Source organism: Rhea americana, unplaced genomic scaffold (assembly GCF_003343005.1).
Source record: "Rhea americana isolate MKP2758 unplaced genomic scaffold, rheAme1 scaffold_30, whole genome shotgun sequence".
Lineage (NCBI taxonomy): Eukaryota > Metazoa > Chordata > Aves > Rheiformes > Rheidae > Rhea > Rhea americana.
The window spans coordinates 1,958,903-1,976,438 of NW_028186424.1; the positions used below are offsets into that span (position 1 = coordinate 1,958,903).

The window sequence follows — 17,536 nt, forward strand, 5'->3', positions numbered from 1 at the left end:
GGTTCCTCCTCCCACATCCCACTTTTCTCATTGATTTAAATGACTATGATCATCACCTCCTCTTTTCTTGCTATAGGGCAATGATAAATATAGTGCTCTTCTACAGTTTTTGCTTCTGGCAATTACTCAGTTAAATCAAAGATCATTAAACTACCTAATATGGATTAGTTACCCAACATATTTAAATAAACAGATWATCTAAATTATACCAGTTAAAACAACAATTACCTCAATCATTACTTGCTAACCAAAACACTAACATTTTAAYTTTAGAGCTCTGGTTTTGAAGTTTAGAAACGCATCTAGAAAAGATTTAAGTAGCAACCTATGTAAGGGGGGGAGGAAACCTCTTCAGAGGGAAGACTGACAAGTCTGCTCATTGACTCTACACGGCATCGTGCTTCACGCACTGATTGCGCCCCCTCTGTAACCAGGGACGTGGAGAACCAGCCATGAGGAACTGCGTGACTTCTCGCATAGCGTGCCTAGTGGAAAATACTGCTTAGTTATCCCTGCCCGCTAACTTCTAGAGGAAAGGACCGCAGTGCAATTGGCATTTTTTTTTCAGTTATACATGGCAGTGTGACTTCCAAAGGACATCAGAGGGCTGAGGGCACGGGCACTTCCTAGAACGAAGTCTCTTTGATTCAGTAACTTCTTATTACCTTTTTCTATGGGAATATCTCCAAAAGAAGCTATTATTTTTAAACATGGATCTATTTTAAATGATTGATTGTACCTCAAAACCTCATAGCCCCAACAAAGCCATGTAAGTAAGGATAAATGCATGCTCCAATCCAGATGAACTTAACAGAAAAGCCATGCTTCCCTAGCAAAGTTATGAGATATCTTAGAAGACATGGTCAGTCTTTAGGCAGACAAGAATCTTTACTGCAYTCTACCTTTTCACAGAGGGAAAGTACAGTCCCAGCTTGAATTATTGCAACCTGTTCTTCGTTTCTCAAATTCTAAAATACAAAAAGGTGCAGTTGCATTTTACATTGTATTGGAAATCCATTCTTCAAACACAAATGATAAATTTTAACTGTACTTTAAAAGCATCAAATAAAACAGCTATAGCATTTTGCATTTTATAAACAAGACCAGAAAGGATCCCATGACTGAAAATAATAAAAGTTAAAATAAGCATATTTAGTCTCTACTCTAGCTCAGTATACCATTCCCCCAATGCTTTTGCAACAGATCATAAATCAGTGAAAATTAAGTGGACTCTGTGAGGGATTTTGAATGTTTTTTTCTGGGTGGAAAAAATGCTACTTCACTGGACTATAGATCTGCAGCAAGCCAGTTTCCTAGAGATGCCCAGAAAGCATTCCAGCACTGGACTTCCTATTAATCAAAATAATGCAAAGAAATATCAAGTACAGTGAAAATCTCCACATATCTTGAAGTATGAAAAATAAATCTAGAGTTTAAAATTAGTATACAGGTCTCAAACTGTTAAAGCTACCTATAAATTGGATCCAGCTCCATTGCTGTTTGTGCCCCAACCASATGACCAAGAGTTTATGCTACATCTGGTGACCCTAACAGAGAAGGAAAGAAAGGGAACTAATTATCTTTGCCCTCTCTCCAGGTAAATCCACTCCTGGCAGGGGCATCCTTCACCATAGYGTGTACTGTTGTCACCATCTAACAAAAACAATATAGGAAAAATTTGGACTGGCTTTGGCTTCCTTATTTTCTCCCCTAACCTGTTTTATATCTTATCCCTTTGCCTACTGCAGTATCTTTTTTCTATGTTATTGAACCAAGACTAAATCCTATCTCAAAAAAATACACTTTTCACTAACATCAATTTAGCTTAAAACTTTTCTTTTATGTTTGTAGAAGTAGTACCTAACCACTGATACAGCTCATGCAAATAGAGGTATACAAAAATCACTTTGTGCATTATATGCTATRGAAACAAGATCTGCTTTAAAATAACCACAATGTTAGAGTGATATTTGAAATTAAAAATTGTTACCCCATTATCTCCAAGAATATCTAGCTTCTTCATAAGTTCAGATATATTCACATCCTGGAAAAGATGTTTAACACTCATTTTTTTTTAATAAAAGAGGTGAGAAACAKTTTTATATGCTACATTTTATGTGCCCTTTATTCATTCTACTTGCAAAAAGACTTGAAATGTAAATCATTAAACATTAGTTTTGCATTGTAATTGCAAAAGCGCTATCAGTACTTTCTGAGCCAAAATTGAATGACACTCTTGGTTACAGCAGGCAACCTGAATATCTGTGTAYGAGGACAGTAGTGTTCACATTTACCAACCTGCTCCTGTACACAAATGTAAGATCAAAAAGGACAGGTTTTTCGGTGTTTGGAGCAGAGTACGATGCTATAGAGTATGATGGGATAGACATAATGAGCTGAAGCACGAAATATTTGCTAAGAAGGTTCCTTTTATTTTTTTCTCCTTTTTTTTAACACAACAGTAGAGCTCCAGATMAACTTTCCAGTGGTAGGAGGGAATGTTCACAGTGCTCCTCCAAACTCTATCAGCTCACAGCCCTTGTGAGTAGAAAGCCACATTTCTGCCAATCACCCCCTAGACCCACAAAAAACAACAAATAATCCATCCTTTTTAAGGTCCAGTTATATCCTCACTGGTATCAAGAGAAACACTCCACTCATACAAAAAAGAGAAGAGGAGTAAATCCACAGACTATGCCTATATTTTAAATTGAACAGTGYCAGGGCACATTCTTAGGCCCCAGAACTCTTGTTCGTGCAACTATCTAGCCGGGGCTAGAAGAAGATTCCCAAACTATTCCCAAGTATGGCCCACAGGTTAATATGGACCAGKGATCACGCCCACTGACAGCTTGTGTGCAGATATCCTGTTGTGGAAGGTAGAAAGTCTTAACACCGTGAGCAAAGACTAGTCCTTGCGAGGTTACTTCAGTGCCAGTAAGCAGTGCAAGAACATTTAGTTTATTAGTACAGGCATAGCTTTAAAGTCCAAGACAGCAGAAAGCTAAAAAAGCCACATCAGAAAAACAGCTTTGTTAAATGCTGATACTTTCTGCATTCCTTAGAAGAGGCCAACATTTTGCAAGGTTGTCTTGGGTCACTAGCTTCATTACTCACAGTATATAACATGCAGGTTTGCATCTAATTGTGCAATAGCATTATATGAGTAGTGAGCATGACCTTTCTCTCATTTTTTTTAAAGCCAAGTTATCTATCTTTACAAATTACATAACAACATCAAAATACATTTTGCTCATAATTCTGTATCAAATAGACTCTAATGAGTAAGGCTTAAGAAGAAATGGAAAGATTTCCTAAAGATAAAACACAAATGAAGGTGAGAATTAACAACTATTCTGCACAAGTTAGTCTATCCTGGCTCCAAAGCAGGAATAATGCATTGTGTTCAAGTCGGTCTGTTTTGTTGTGGGTCTGTTTTGCTCTCTTCCTCCTCTCCCCAAAGACTTCAACAGTGTCTCCAAATGCTATATTATCTAATAAAGAGTGCATATCAGTAATTTCAGAACTATGCTGAGCCTGAAATACTCCTATGTTTGGGTTGGTATTAAACTCAAAAATACTGGTTTTGATCAGCAGTGGCAACAGTGAAAGGGAAGTCTTTTAACTGAATCAGTTACACTACTGAAATATGGAATTCAATAAGAAACACTAGATATTTAGTCTTTTAAGCCAGAAGTACTAATTCTAATTAATATATTTACCTCTTGAATCATAAAGGAACATTTAAAAATCAAATAAGATTTTTGCATCATTATATTTCATTTGCTACCAATGGCTAACCATTTTCAAAGGCTCTCAAAACATACAAAAAGCCAGTCTTAGCCACAATTAAATCTCAGAATACTGAGATGAGRTGTACTGTCCCTGCTCCCAGGTAAGTAAACTAAAAGGCAGGTTCAAAATATCTGTGTAAAAAAAACTTTCATGTGGAGGAAAGAAGAACGTGGGGGAGGGAGGAAGAGGGAGGAAAGCAGTTCCAGATCCTGGGAAGCTCTATCTGCTGCAGCCAACATGCAAATTAAAATAACAAGTAAGTTAGAAAGCAAATCTGGCAGCCCATGGAGACTCCATTTGAAAGGTAATACATTAATTGATGGCCCTTGGTGTTGCTTTGAGAAATGACTTCCCAATCAAATCTGCAGGTAGGAATCAGGGTTTTTTTACTCTTTTTCTTAAAAAAAAAAAAAAAAATAGTGAATGTTATAGAGCATAACACTCGCAGAAAAGTTACCCTGACCTGGTATGCAACATTATTAACAAAACAAGTCTGAATTCAGCTGTAAGCGAAGCAGCATGCGAATCCATCTGCGCTCCCTGGAACGGGCTGGCAGTACAGAACCGAAAAGGGCAATCCTCTTTCTCCTCATAATAGCAGCAAAACTAGAGAGACACTGACGTCTTATCTTCTGCTTGATGTAAAATGATGAGTAAGGTCTCGACCACCTGAATGGGGTTTGCATCAGGCCTCTCATGCTTCAAGGCTCCAGCATAGGCAAAAAACTTAAGCACACTACATCCACAAACAAAATGCATGGGTGCTTTGCTAATGGATATAAAATAAGGAACAAGCTGGTAATAGGGGCTGTCATATTTTTGACCTTAGGTGAAAACATTTAATACTGCAGCAAGCATAGCAGTGAATCACCTCAATAACCTCTTTCCTCTCTGCAATGTTTTTCTCCAAGTACCCTGGAATAAATGCTAATTATCTTAAATGACCAGCCTTGACTGGCACTGGATGAAGCCCTGATACACTGCCTGACTGTATTCTTATGAAACCCTTCCCTCCTCCTGTCTTCTCTCAGTCTGTTCATTTTTCAGCTTTTTTTTTTTTATCACCTGCAGCAAAATGGTAAAAATGGCAGAGTTCACCTGGCTATTGGGTCATTCTGGAAAAGCTCCTAACCACCTAACTGTTACTAAGGCTCCACATATACCTTTATTCCTTCCTGTTGGCAGAACAGTTGAAGCGCGCTTCCGTTGTTTTCAGGAAAGGTGGTTATATGAAGATTAAACGCCGGCGACCTTCGTTCTCTCTCCTGAGAAAAGATTTTGTTTAAAAACAATACATGTGATTATATGTAAACATCTATTTCCCACCTTTACAGAACTTATACTTTTAGATCAAAAAACCACATGCTTTAAGGACTTAGGGTTTAGTTAAGCACAAAAATGGCTCTAGCCTCCACAACTAACCCCATGCACACACAGCTTCTGCAGGCTTAACCGAGACCCCCAGATGCCAGGATCCTTGGCCAAACAGTTGGCGGAAGCGCTAAACAATTCTTTGCAATATTTATTGTGAGATAGAACCTTATTTAACTGTTGCTTTCTTATTATTATCTAGTTACTACTAGCTTATTAAAATTAAAGCTGTGTATTTATTCCCTGTTCATTCTGCACTTTACCTTTATATTACAACATGCAAAATCTCCAGTCCTATACACTGCACAGCCCAGGATTTGGGAATATGTTTGAAAGACGGCATTACTCCAGATTTATAATGCGCTTTGAGCCAGAAGTAAAAATTATAATTGCCTATTTATCTAAAACTATTGTATTTCTAAAATCTATCCGGCCTAACTACTGATTTTCAAGTGTTTCTTCAGAATACCAACCTATTACTTCTTCAGAAGGCAGGAATACAGTAAAACAGCAAGTAAGAGATCCTGTTTACATTAAATTTTAACACGCTCATCAAAATGACTGGATAGGAGGCTCTGGAAACTGAGGCATTKGGGTTTACTCTAAATAGGCTGTGGTCATGGGAACACAAGTGAGAAAAATCAGCTTTCCTCTCCAGATAGCAAGAGGAGGCACTGGCAAAAAAGCGCTTCAGTTTCCAGCAGCACAGCAGAAGAGAGCTACAGCAAATAGTTTAGTCCCTACGTCGATCCATCAGGCGCCCCATTTCCTAAAGCAGAAAACAAGGTGCTTGAACCGATACAGCAGGGGCGTCACGTCCGTTCACTCAAGCAGGTCACACAGCGTGGCAACTCTCGTTCATTAACTAGCCTAAGCCTAATTTGAAACTACAAAAATCTCCGCTCTTTGTTTTTACCCTTCTTAGTCTCTCTTTTAAATTATTTTCCCATGAACAGTCTAATTTTAAAATAGACTTAACTGATGTAGTTAAAACATTACAAGAAGCCTAATTCTTATCCAAATTCAGTTGCCATTTTAGATTAAAAACAATAATTGTATCATATTGTATTCCACTCACCTACATTTGCCTATATTAACAGATACACAAATGATTCTGYTTTATACTCTAGCCTAATCATCATCTGAAATAATTTTTAACTGTTCTGAATAAGAACACTTCCCTATTTATTAAAAGCTTGCACAGTTTTCCCACAGCATCCACATTGTCCATCATGTTTATGTCTATGTGTTTGCCTACCCACAAGAAGAAAAAAATTTTTAGTACAATCACATTAAAATAGTTTAATTTTTGATCTGTAAAACAGGTCCTTAAAAAATAGATACACAACAGAGCTAAACACATCATACCGAGCTACTTTTCATTTTCATGTGATTCTTGTATGTGAAAAATACTTTCATGATGGATGAACTGCTTTTTTGTTTGATGGTTTAAGAAAATTTACTGAGTTGTTTTACAAGAAAAAATATGTTTTAGGAAGCAGATGCCAGGGTAACTGTCAATTTGAATGCTCAATTATTCATTATTTTACTTTACATTCGCTTAATAAAATATAAATAATATATATTAGAATTCTTTCTTAATTTCCAGATATCTACTGAAATTTTAACAACCCAAAGTCATAATTTTGAATATAACATGCTATGACATAAAAACATACAGTTGATAAAATAAATAATAAAAAAMCAAGGAAACGTCAAAGACAAAAAGCAGCATGTCCACATAACAGGATGACATGACATCTTCATCTTTCCATGGAAGTAGCATAAGCCAAGATTTTTGATGAAACGTGCTGGATGATGAAAATTATGGAGGATTTTGTGGAGGGTTTGTTCTAAGCCACGTCAGGAATGCTGATGATCTTTCAGACTGACCAACGTGATATCGGGCAATGCCGCAGTGCAACACCGCATCACACGCAGGCAGTTTAGGGTCGCTGGACTCYGCACAGGCCCCATCTAGGATGAGGACTTTTGCCTTCCACTGTACTCACCAGCTACATTTTGAATTCTTATTCACAAAGAAATAATTTCACTGTTAGTTTATTTACTCGAAGTATAGATGGAATTTGTTAGAGAAGGTTTCTATGGGCAACACATTACTTCCACTTGCCCAAGACATACTTGCACCTCATCTAACTTTGAAGTTCTCAGAGGTTTTTCCTTTTGTCATTGACTGATATCAGTTATCCAATCATGACCATTTTATACCATCAGAAAATGGATTTCAGGTAAGAGAAATTCTGTCAACACTGCTATTAAGATGTGTCTTTCCAAGGTAATTTTAATTTATATTAATGCTGTCAATCTTAAATCAGTGTAATTAAAAGCAATTATACATTGATGTGATGGATGTGTCAGATCTCTAGATTTCATTGCATGCAAGATGTGAGAAGGAGTGTTAATTGAAACAATGCCAACCAAGGATATAGTATACATACCAAGTGATTTTACATGCGGGGAAGGAGTAGTTATGGAAATGAAACAAATAAAAAAAAAGGCAAAATATTGCAAAAGAAAATATTTTATTAGATGAAAAACAAACTATTTGCAATATATATTAGCTATATTACATCTTCATAAACATTAGTGAGCACTCTCCAAAACATATTAAGGCAGTGGTATCAATTTCATTATCCCAAGATATAGCATTTAAAAAATAGATATCTAAATTATTTCCCTTAAACATGCATGAAGTATCAGTAAACTTCACAGGAATTTCAGCTTGGGTTCAAACATAATTTCAGCTCCATTTGAGAGTTTGCAGAGAGAATCTCTTACTTCAAGCTCTAGCACTCTGAATTCTAATAGTTCATTCTGGTCTTTTGCATCCTGCATCTCGTTCTTCAGCTGATGCTCCTCTTGTTCCATTTTGTAAATCTACGGAACAAATGCAATGTCATACACCCAGAAAACAAAGGAAAAGATATTATATTGAGTTAATGGGCAGGACTTTAAGCAAAATTGTTATTTATTTCAGTTTCTTATCAGACATTTGACCCTGTATTGGGAATAAGAAAGGTACATCCCATCAGAAAATAACTTTTTTGTTTCAGAAGCTGGCAAAAACTGCTAAACAGGCAAAGACTTCTTAGAATAATCATCTGGAGGCCAGTAGGAAGAGTGATATGAATGCATCTAAACAAATTAAGCAATATAACTTGCAATATAACTTTTCTTTTTCCTTTCCTTTTTTTTTTTTTTTTTTTTTTTTTTNAACATAGTTGCTATCACTTAATGTTCCACACCTTTTGGAAGTGTCACTGTGCTGACAAATCTGTACAGCACTGCTTCAAGACTGTTGGGAAAGCATTACCTTCCTTCAGATAAAAAGACTAACTAGCTCGTTGAAGACCAAASAACAAACTGAAAGCCATGAATGCAATTTGTAATTATTTTGTTCAGTACAAAAAGGACAACAAAGAGAAAGTCATGTTTCTTCCCTAGGGTCTAATGTACTCTTGCAAAACGATGCCAGTTGCACACTTTGTAGAGAACCATGCATTTGCTCCATGCAGTAAATGAAACAATAAAGAAGGGTCTTTAAGGCCTACTTTTTAATTTTCCAGATTTGCATTTTGAGACCTTAACAGCAACAAAACAGAAGTTCAGAATCAGCTCTTCCTTATGCCAACTTTCTTCTATTGGCTAGGTTAACTGGGGGATCCTTATTTATGATAATAAACAGATGTGTAGCACCTAGTATGCTGTACTATAGTGCTTATAAAACCCTTGTAAATGTCTAATAAAGTAAGTCCAGCTGTAGATATTTTTAGTCATGAATTTTTCTTTGGTTATTTTATTTCTATTGTATTAATATTGATTTACTAATTRACAAGTGTTAATTAGTAAATCGCTAACTTGGTAACTCTCCCACCAGCATCAGTGAAAAATAATGATGATGCCCAGCTCTGTGAAATCACCAAGCATCTCAGCCAGTAAATAATTTAACGGTCTTAAAATCAATCAGTATTACTTAATGTGATGTAACAATTTTGTAAAAATGGAAGGGTAAAGCTGCACACACAATCTTATTAGCTGAAGTGGTCCTGATAATATTTGTCTTTGCGTAATTGATAAAATACAAGGATTCTACAGCACAGTAAGTATTTTAGACTGTCTTTTGGCAGAAACATTAGCCAACTTGGGTCCAACAGTGGGCTATACATTATGCAATTCCACAGTAAAGGGTAGTTCCCGCTCCCAAAAAGTACAAGGACATATTGGTACTTTAATCAGACACTATCAGAATTTCTGTTTCTGGAGAGAAATAAAGTGATTTTCATATTGATGTTCCATTATTTAGTATAYTCATCTCTTCTTGCCATTCCTTTTATGATAAAGGGCCACAATGGTGAATATCCAGGCTCTGAATACATACCTTCTCTAGCAACTCCTGATTTGTTCTGATAAGCAGTTGCTTTTCTTCTACCCATTTTGAATCCTATCAAAGAAGAGGATTTAAAAGATTACAGTTCTATATATTTTGTCAAACATGAAAAAACAATAACCATAATAATTAGAAGATTTCAGACATCGTTGCACCTTCAAGTATAAAAAGGGCAACATATCAAAKCCAACATAACTATTTCAAGGATATACAGCATTCAAAACTAAGGAGAAAATAGAAGTTCTTTCTTCCCCTGGAGCAGTGTCTCCCATTTCCTAATTCTTTACAGCTAAGCATGTATTTTAAAATATGTACGTATAGCAATTGTGGATGAACATAACTATATTAATATTTCTATGACATTTTATTTCATTTTCATAATATTTATTCAACTTAGCTTAATGACTGTTCAAAACTATTCCTTCTATTCTGCAAAGAGTTCATAACTTTGTTGTAGGATCATCACATTTTGAGTTATATAACTCAGTTCCCAATGAGGACGCGTAGGGAAAGCATGCAATTACCTAAAGGGAGTGAAAATGGGCTTCAGTGATATGTAGGTTATTGCCCTCTGCTAAAAGGGCAAATCAATGTGATACACACACTTCAGGATATGGACTTCAAGGCCATGGAGGAAGGAAAGTGATAGAAGATATTTCTTTTCAGTTGAAAACCCTATCTCCATTTGATCCCTTCCTCCAAAGTAGATCTTTGCTTGTAGGTTTTTCCATGACTTCAAAATTTGCATCAACTATCCCTCTAAAGACCCAATTTACAAAAATTCACTGCCAGCTGTAGCTGGACATTCAGATTTAAAGGATTATGTTACCAAAATACACTCTACTTGGTCTGCAGAAAAATGTATTTTGCCATARTAAGTTTACTAAAATAGTATCAAACACTTACATGAGACATAACTCTAAACCAAATGATTTTCTAGATAAATCAGAAAAAAATATTTGCAATCTAAATGTGTTTAGTAGAGTATCACAGCTGATGCTTCCTTTGGCAGCAATGGATTTGCATACTGATATCCCACCAGAAATTAATGAAATCTCGATGTCAAAATCCCTTAACTGGCCTTGAAACCTCAAGCAAAAAATCCTAAGATGTTATGATATAATATTTACTCCAGTTAGCATTTTCTGAGAAGTTCAATGTTTGAATTTCTACTGATTGTCCGCTATGGTTATCATATACTACTATTCTTTCACCTTTTCCATTCACATACAAGAATGAGCAACTGCATTTTAACTTTCATGTAGTAAACAAGTTCTTGGGTTATAATACTAAAAAATAACATAYTAAAATGAGTACTTAAAAAGACATGACATTTGTCAGGAGTTTTTGAAATAAATTGAAGAAATGCTGACAATAAAATGCAATACTTAGTTTAACAAAATTAATTAGCATTTTACTAAGTTCAAGGTATGGACAAACAATTACAGTCAAATACAGGATGGATATCACAGCGCTTGCATGTAAGAGGCAAGTTCAACTGTTTCAGCAGACCTGCAGGTTCAACTACTGTAGTTCACACCTGAAGAAAAGATTGATTTAATTTGCCTGATTGAAAGTCAACTTTTATGTCTTTCTTGACAAACAAAGTTGGTCCACTTTCTGAGAAAACCTTAATTTCAGTGGAATTGGATTTGCATGCATATTGGGTCATGGAAATTGCTGAGCTTTTCAAAAATCTATCTGGCAGATTTTATACTCTAATATTCTGAGATTTATTGTTGACAATTATTCATATTTTATAACAATTTCCTGTTATAGTTTGTCATGCAGGAACTACAAAGTACCTTACAGAAACTGATTGTTAGTTTTATTTTGTATTTAGGGAATTCTGAGTTGATATGAGATTAATGGAGCCATTGACATTTATTTTGAAATTGTACATGAACTTTAGGAGTCAAACTTTAAATCCTCTTTTAGATCTTTGCTGCTTCTGCTGCTTAGCTGTAAAATGTGAATAAAAATTCCTGGGCTAATGCACTAGACTCATGAGGTTCATTGTTTCCTTTTTAAAATTATTTTAGGACTGAATGATCACTGCACAAGTATTTTTAAATCATCACCACAACCACCACCACGACCACCACCACTGAAATGGCAGAGAATAAAAAACAAAAAAATCACATAGTGCACAAAGAAGTCAGTTTATCATCACAACCATTTATTTTGTTGAATGTAAGTACTAACAGGTTAGGAGAACTGAGCAGGTGCTAGAGCTCCCAGGAAGACACCTTCACCATTTCTATGAAAACTAAGGCTCAGTGTACAAACTAGCTCATCAGAGATGTTTATATTGGTCCTTTCACATCTCTGTTGCCTTCTCCAGATTACTGAGAGTTACAAAGTTGTAAATGTGATTAAGAACCTCATAAAGTAATAACTAATTAAATTCTAATTTCCAAGGATACTTTGACATAACTTTCTGGAAACAAAAGTCACAGACATAATTTCTTACATGTGTATCCATGTTCACTTATCTTAGTTATCTACATAGTATTTACATTTTACAMCCCTGTAGTCAATTATTTTGTTGATGTTTTCAACTACACAGCAATTGTCCACTTCAACACACTAAAATGTTACTGTTAGAACTCAAGTAGCCTTCAGTTCTATTTACTCTTCCAGAATCTCAGCGAGTCATCATTTTCAGACAACATGGTTTCTACCTTTATTAATATTTTATTTACATATAATTTACTAAGCAAATTGAGGTTTGTGTGGAAGTAAGAATAAAAAAATTTTATCCTTAATTTGAATGTGGTCCGAAGAACTTTGTACCCATACAGAATCTTACAGAATGTTTATCATACATAGAGTAAACCATAAAATTGTAATATCATTAACCTGGTATTATTCCTAAGTCGCTTTTATTTGATGCTACAGGATCATTAGTCATTAAAATTTTAATCTATGGACAGATATACCTTATTTAACTACTGTAACTAGCTGCAATGTTTGAATTGTTATTTCAAACAATAAAGAATATACAAAATAACAACAACGCCCCAATTTTCTCAGTATGTCCTTGCAATTATGAAACTGATTGTTTTTTAAACGCACTCTCATAACTCTAAGCAGTCTTCCTCAACATCCTAGACATTATTAAATATGCATCAGTGGCCACATTCTTGTTAAGCATTTACCTGATATACTGAAGCGTAAGGTCTGATTTTACTCTATGTGACAGTACAGGAATTGGAAAGCAGCTGGGTCCTCAGGGAATTTGAGCCCCAGAGGGTTAACACAGCAAGTGGTTTCCAGCAACCAGGCACATTCAGCTGTTCATTTCTCCAGCTGAAAGTGTGTATGGAAGGGTGGGGTTTGGTTTTTTTTCCTTCCAATTTTTCTACTCTAAGTATCAAAAATTTCTCCAGTGGAAATGCAGAATACTCATCTTGCTGAAATTCATAGCAAAGACAAAYAAAACAGGAGCTAAAAGAAATGGACTGAATGAGAAGGGGAGCAGTAGATCGAATACATACTAGTGATTAGCGTATTACGCCCTGGTGTATTATATGTTAGAAAATTCATTTTTAATGGGATTTGTCTAGGCTACCTAATACATTCCTTTATCTGAGCACTCCACTGCTGGAGTAGTAACTAAGCTGTATCAGTCACACTAACACACCAGCAAGCAATGAAGATGGCAAGGGCACCACTGCATGCAAGGGAGAAAATGATGTGGTAGAGGACATTAAGAGAGCCTGTTACCTGCCCTTTCTCTATCAGAGCTTTCTCCAGGTCTTCAATTTTTGCCTGGCACCTGAGAAGATCAGCTTGCAGCTGTTCACGAGTCTGAGGGAAAAAAAAATTAAAAAGTGTATGTGTGTGCACGCACATCTAGATAGGAGATGTAACACAAAATCAAAATAAGAACACTTACTTACTTAAGAATACAAATTAAGACAATTGCAATATGCACTAAATAAATTCTTACCACTTAAATTGTTATTTTTAAATAAGCCTATGCACAAATAATAGATATTGACCCAAAATAATTCATTTATCTCATAAACAACATATGCCACTCAGCTTCCCCTCATTTTACATGATTTCTAAACTATCAAGTAGTTATTGTCTATGGGGTCCAGAGGTACCCCAAAAGGGACTGGATTACACAAGGTACTAAACAAAAAAGTACCAAACAAAAGCTATCTCTGGTGAACCTCAGACGCTGAGGCTGTTTGAGCTATGGTAAGTATTTTTTCACCCTACTTCAGACACTCTTTCACCCAGGCAGTTCAGTAATTCCTTCAGGCAGTTCCTTCTGCATCTTTGGCTTCTGTGGTTTACCCTAAACCTCATCCAAAAGTAGCAGCAGATGTTCATCCCACCAAACCATTTGGCCCTACAAAGCTAACAACACAGGAATCTACCTAATGAAAACTGTCAGCCGCTGTCAAATGACAGATTTGTACAAACGTAACAAAAAAGACCAGAAAAGCTGTTAAAAAGAAAAAGCAGCTATTCCAAAATCTACTAAAGGAAAATTCTGCAATTGCCTGCAAGATTAAAAAGAAAAATTATATTACCAAATATATTCATACCAATGCCCCCCTTCCCATGAACATAAAGGAAATATATGAGTTTCACGTAACTGTCAAATATATGAGTGTCTGTGAAATCTTTCTTAACAGTAAATGTAACTATGTTCCCCACATATTTTTTTAAAGAAAAAATTTACTCTCATCCTTGAGACTAAATGAAARCCAGTTGTGATTACATGATATTGTTAACATTATAACAGCCCTAAGGAATAGTAGAAATTGCCACAGCAGTAGCAAGAGAAAGTAATTCCTCTTATTTCTTACTACCTGTTATCACACATCACAGAGGAAAACAACAAAGTTAAAGTATCATAAAGGAAAATAGGCTAACAAGTGAAGGCAGTAACCTGTGCCATTAGAGCACCCACTTCTATCTCTAGGTCTGCAATGTGACTGACAAATGAGCTCCAAAGTTCCTTTTCCTAACTCAGTTTCCTAATTCAGTTTAGAAGGAGGGTCTTTAATATGATTAGACTTTTGTAAGACACTGAGAACTCTAGAAAAACTATATAGCAATAATTTGGCTATACAGGAAGTGCTTCTCAAAAAAAAAAAAAAAAAAAAAAAAGTTCAGTTGAGAACCACTTCAAACAACCTTGAAGAATGAAAACATGAAATATTTTAAAGTAAACTTTTCCTGCATCCTGGGTCTACGAATAATAGACTAACATTTTTAGCTAAAAATTACTCTGGATAGTGTCAAAAACTCTGCATTCTTGTGTAACTTTCCTCTGAAAGGCTTTGCTTATAAAGACACAGAAATTCTGCCCTCACAAACATACCCTTTCCATAAACTGATTTTTAAACCTTGGCAGAGGAAATGATGTGGATGAAATAATGGTGAAGTGAGCAATGTATGCTCAATAACCCATCAGCAATCTACCAATATGCAATTTAAAAAAATATTTTGTTAATCATTCTAAGCCAGCAGCATCTCTTACCTTGGTGATAAATAAGGTCCATCCCCACCAGTACTTTTAAATTCTCATTAAAATCTTGTTTTTCCTGCATTATTAACAATATGCTGTGGTGGCATAATACAATGAAGGTAACATGAAACAAGTGGGTAATATATAACAAGTCACAACATGTAACAAGTTTCTACAGTTTTCAAGGGCATTCCTTCAGCGTGGGAGGGAGAGGGAAAGCTGGTTGGCTTTACTAACTTTTCAACATGTTTCAGTGTCACAGAAAGTTGAAATTGGAAGGGACCTATGGATATCATCTAGCCCAACCCCACTCCACAAAGCAGCATCACCTAGAGCATGTTGACCAGGACTTTGTTCAGTTAGCTGTTGAATGTCTCCAAGAATGGAGACTCCACAACCCCTCTGGGCAACCTATTCCCGCGTTTGAACATCCTCATATGAAAGGTTTTTCTTATGTTTAAATGGAATTTCCTGCATTTCAGTTTGTGCCCATTGCCTCTTGTCCTGTTACTGGTTACYACTGAAAAGAGTCCAACTCCATCTTTAATTTCCCCATCAGGTAAATCCCTTCGTAAATCCATGTTGACTACTCCCAGTCACCTTATTGTCCTTCATGTGCCTGGAAAATGTTTCCAGGAGGATTTGCTCCATTGCCTTTCCAGGGATCAAGGTGAAGCTGAYCAGCCTGTAGTTTCATAGATCCCCTTCTTGTTGTTTTTGAAGAGAGGAGTGACACTCGCTTCTTTCCAGACCTCAGGAACCTTCCCCAGTCACTGTGACCTTTCAAAAATAATCAAAAGTGGCCTCACAAGGACATTGTGTGGGTCCTGCAGCAGCACATGGGTGCATTCCATCAGGTCCCATGAACTTGTGTACRTCCAGTTTGTTCAGATGTTCCCTAATCTGATCCTCTTCCACCAAGGGTAAGTTTTCCTTGATCTCAACTTTCCCATTGGTGTCAGGGACCTAGGATTCCTGAAGGCCAGCCTTCCCAGTAAAGACCAAGGTAGAGAACGCATTGAGTACCTCAGCCTTTTCTGTGGCCCTTGTCACCAGGTCCCATGCCCTATTCAGCAGCAAGACCACTTCTTCCCAAGACCACTTCCTGCTTATTATACCTTCCTCTAGTTATTGTCTATTATATTTTTTCTGCTCAGATTCCCATCAGCTAAATAGCATTAAAATCACCACTGCACTAAGTATTTCTAATTCTTTAAAATTTTAACCCCAGTTAYATAATTGTAAGAAATAAAATCTATATTGTACACCTAGCATAATATTTGCCTAGTGAAATTACTCTATGACATATAAAACTCAATGTGAACACTTGCTCTCTGATATAACAGAACAACTCTCAGGACATTTTKTATTAGAGGGATAAAAGTCTGGAAAAAATAATCAATAGCTCTGCTAGAACAATGGTAGCTCAATTCTAAAAAGAAAGGATATGCGCTATATATTCAACACAATATCAATCTGGAAAAAAAAAAGCATCAGGGTCCAATTCCTCAGCCGGGACAGAAATCTCTTAAGAAAACAAATAATTTGGATAATTTGGATGTGCATGCAATTCCAGTAAAGTTGAGAGTGAAAAGAAAAATATTATTTTAATATCATTTATTAATATTAAAAGCCCATGGACAACAAGATTCAAGTAATCTTGTGTTACATGTGGTATATGGTGTCAAGTCCTGATGCAATCCAGCATCTGAACCCATTTCAGAAGAGGAATATAGCTTCAAGGCTGTACTTGTACTTGATGCAGAATGAAGGATATGAGGCAAAGGTGATGAAGCTCCCTGTCCTATGGCTATTACTTGCCCATTCAGATGTTACGTAAGTTTTGATGTCTTATCACAGTAGTCATTCAAGTAGAGTGGCCTGTATGCTACATTTCTAGACATGCCCCTACTTGCAAGAGGTTGTGATAGAGCAGAAGAGATTTTGGATCTAGTAAACTCAGCCCTTTTATCCACCACTGTTCATCCATTGTTCAGTGGATAGATCTGGGGACTGAAAATATTAGTCAGAGTTCACCAATTCATTATGAAGTGATTCTTCTCATTAGCTTGGAAAACCGGAGTGGAAGATGGCCATGATTCTGCTAACCTCAACCTTGCACTAAATAGCAAGTGATTAGGAGAACAACAGTGGCAGACAGGCAGAGAGGTAAGTAAATGAAAACAGAATACTAATCTCTCTCATATCTCAAATACCTGTGGCACAGACCTTGCTATGTGGATAAAAATACATTCATTTCAGAGAGCACATGATGATCTAATAGGAACAACAGTTGATTAAGTACTTTTTGCTGAAAGAATACTTTTTTCATCTGAGGATTTAAAAATAGATTATGATTTGAAACACAGGAAATTCCACTTGAGCATACGAAAACACTTCTTTACTGTCAGGGTGGTTGAACTTTGGAACAGGTTGCCCAGAGAAGCTATGGAGTTTACATCCTTGGA

At 36.1% G+C, this 17,536-nt stretch overlaps 1 protein-coding gene across 1 annotated transcript in view; it reads right to left on the reverse strand.

Annotated features, from left to right (window-relative positions):
* JAKMIP1 (janus kinase and microtubule interacting protein 1) overlaps window positions 1–17,536 on the reverse strand; it is a 103,881-nt gene that overhangs the window by 29,242 nt on the left and 57,103 nt on the right. The window contains exons 11-16 of the mRNA XM_085309588.1: window positions 13,304–13,387; window positions 9,566–9,628; window positions 7,966–8,064; window positions 4,959–5,060; window positions 1,991–2,044; window positions 903–968 (exon numbers count right to left, since the gene is read on the reverse strand). Coding sequence (XP_085165714.1) covers window positions 903–968; window positions 1,991–2,044; window positions 4,959–5,060; window positions 7,966–8,064; window positions 9,566–9,628; window positions 13,304–13,387 — 468 coding nt within the window. The remainder of the gene's footprint in view (window positions 1–902; window positions 969–1,990; window positions 2,045–4,958; window positions 5,061–7,965; window positions 8,065–9,565; window positions 9,629–13,303; window positions 13,388–17,536) is intronic.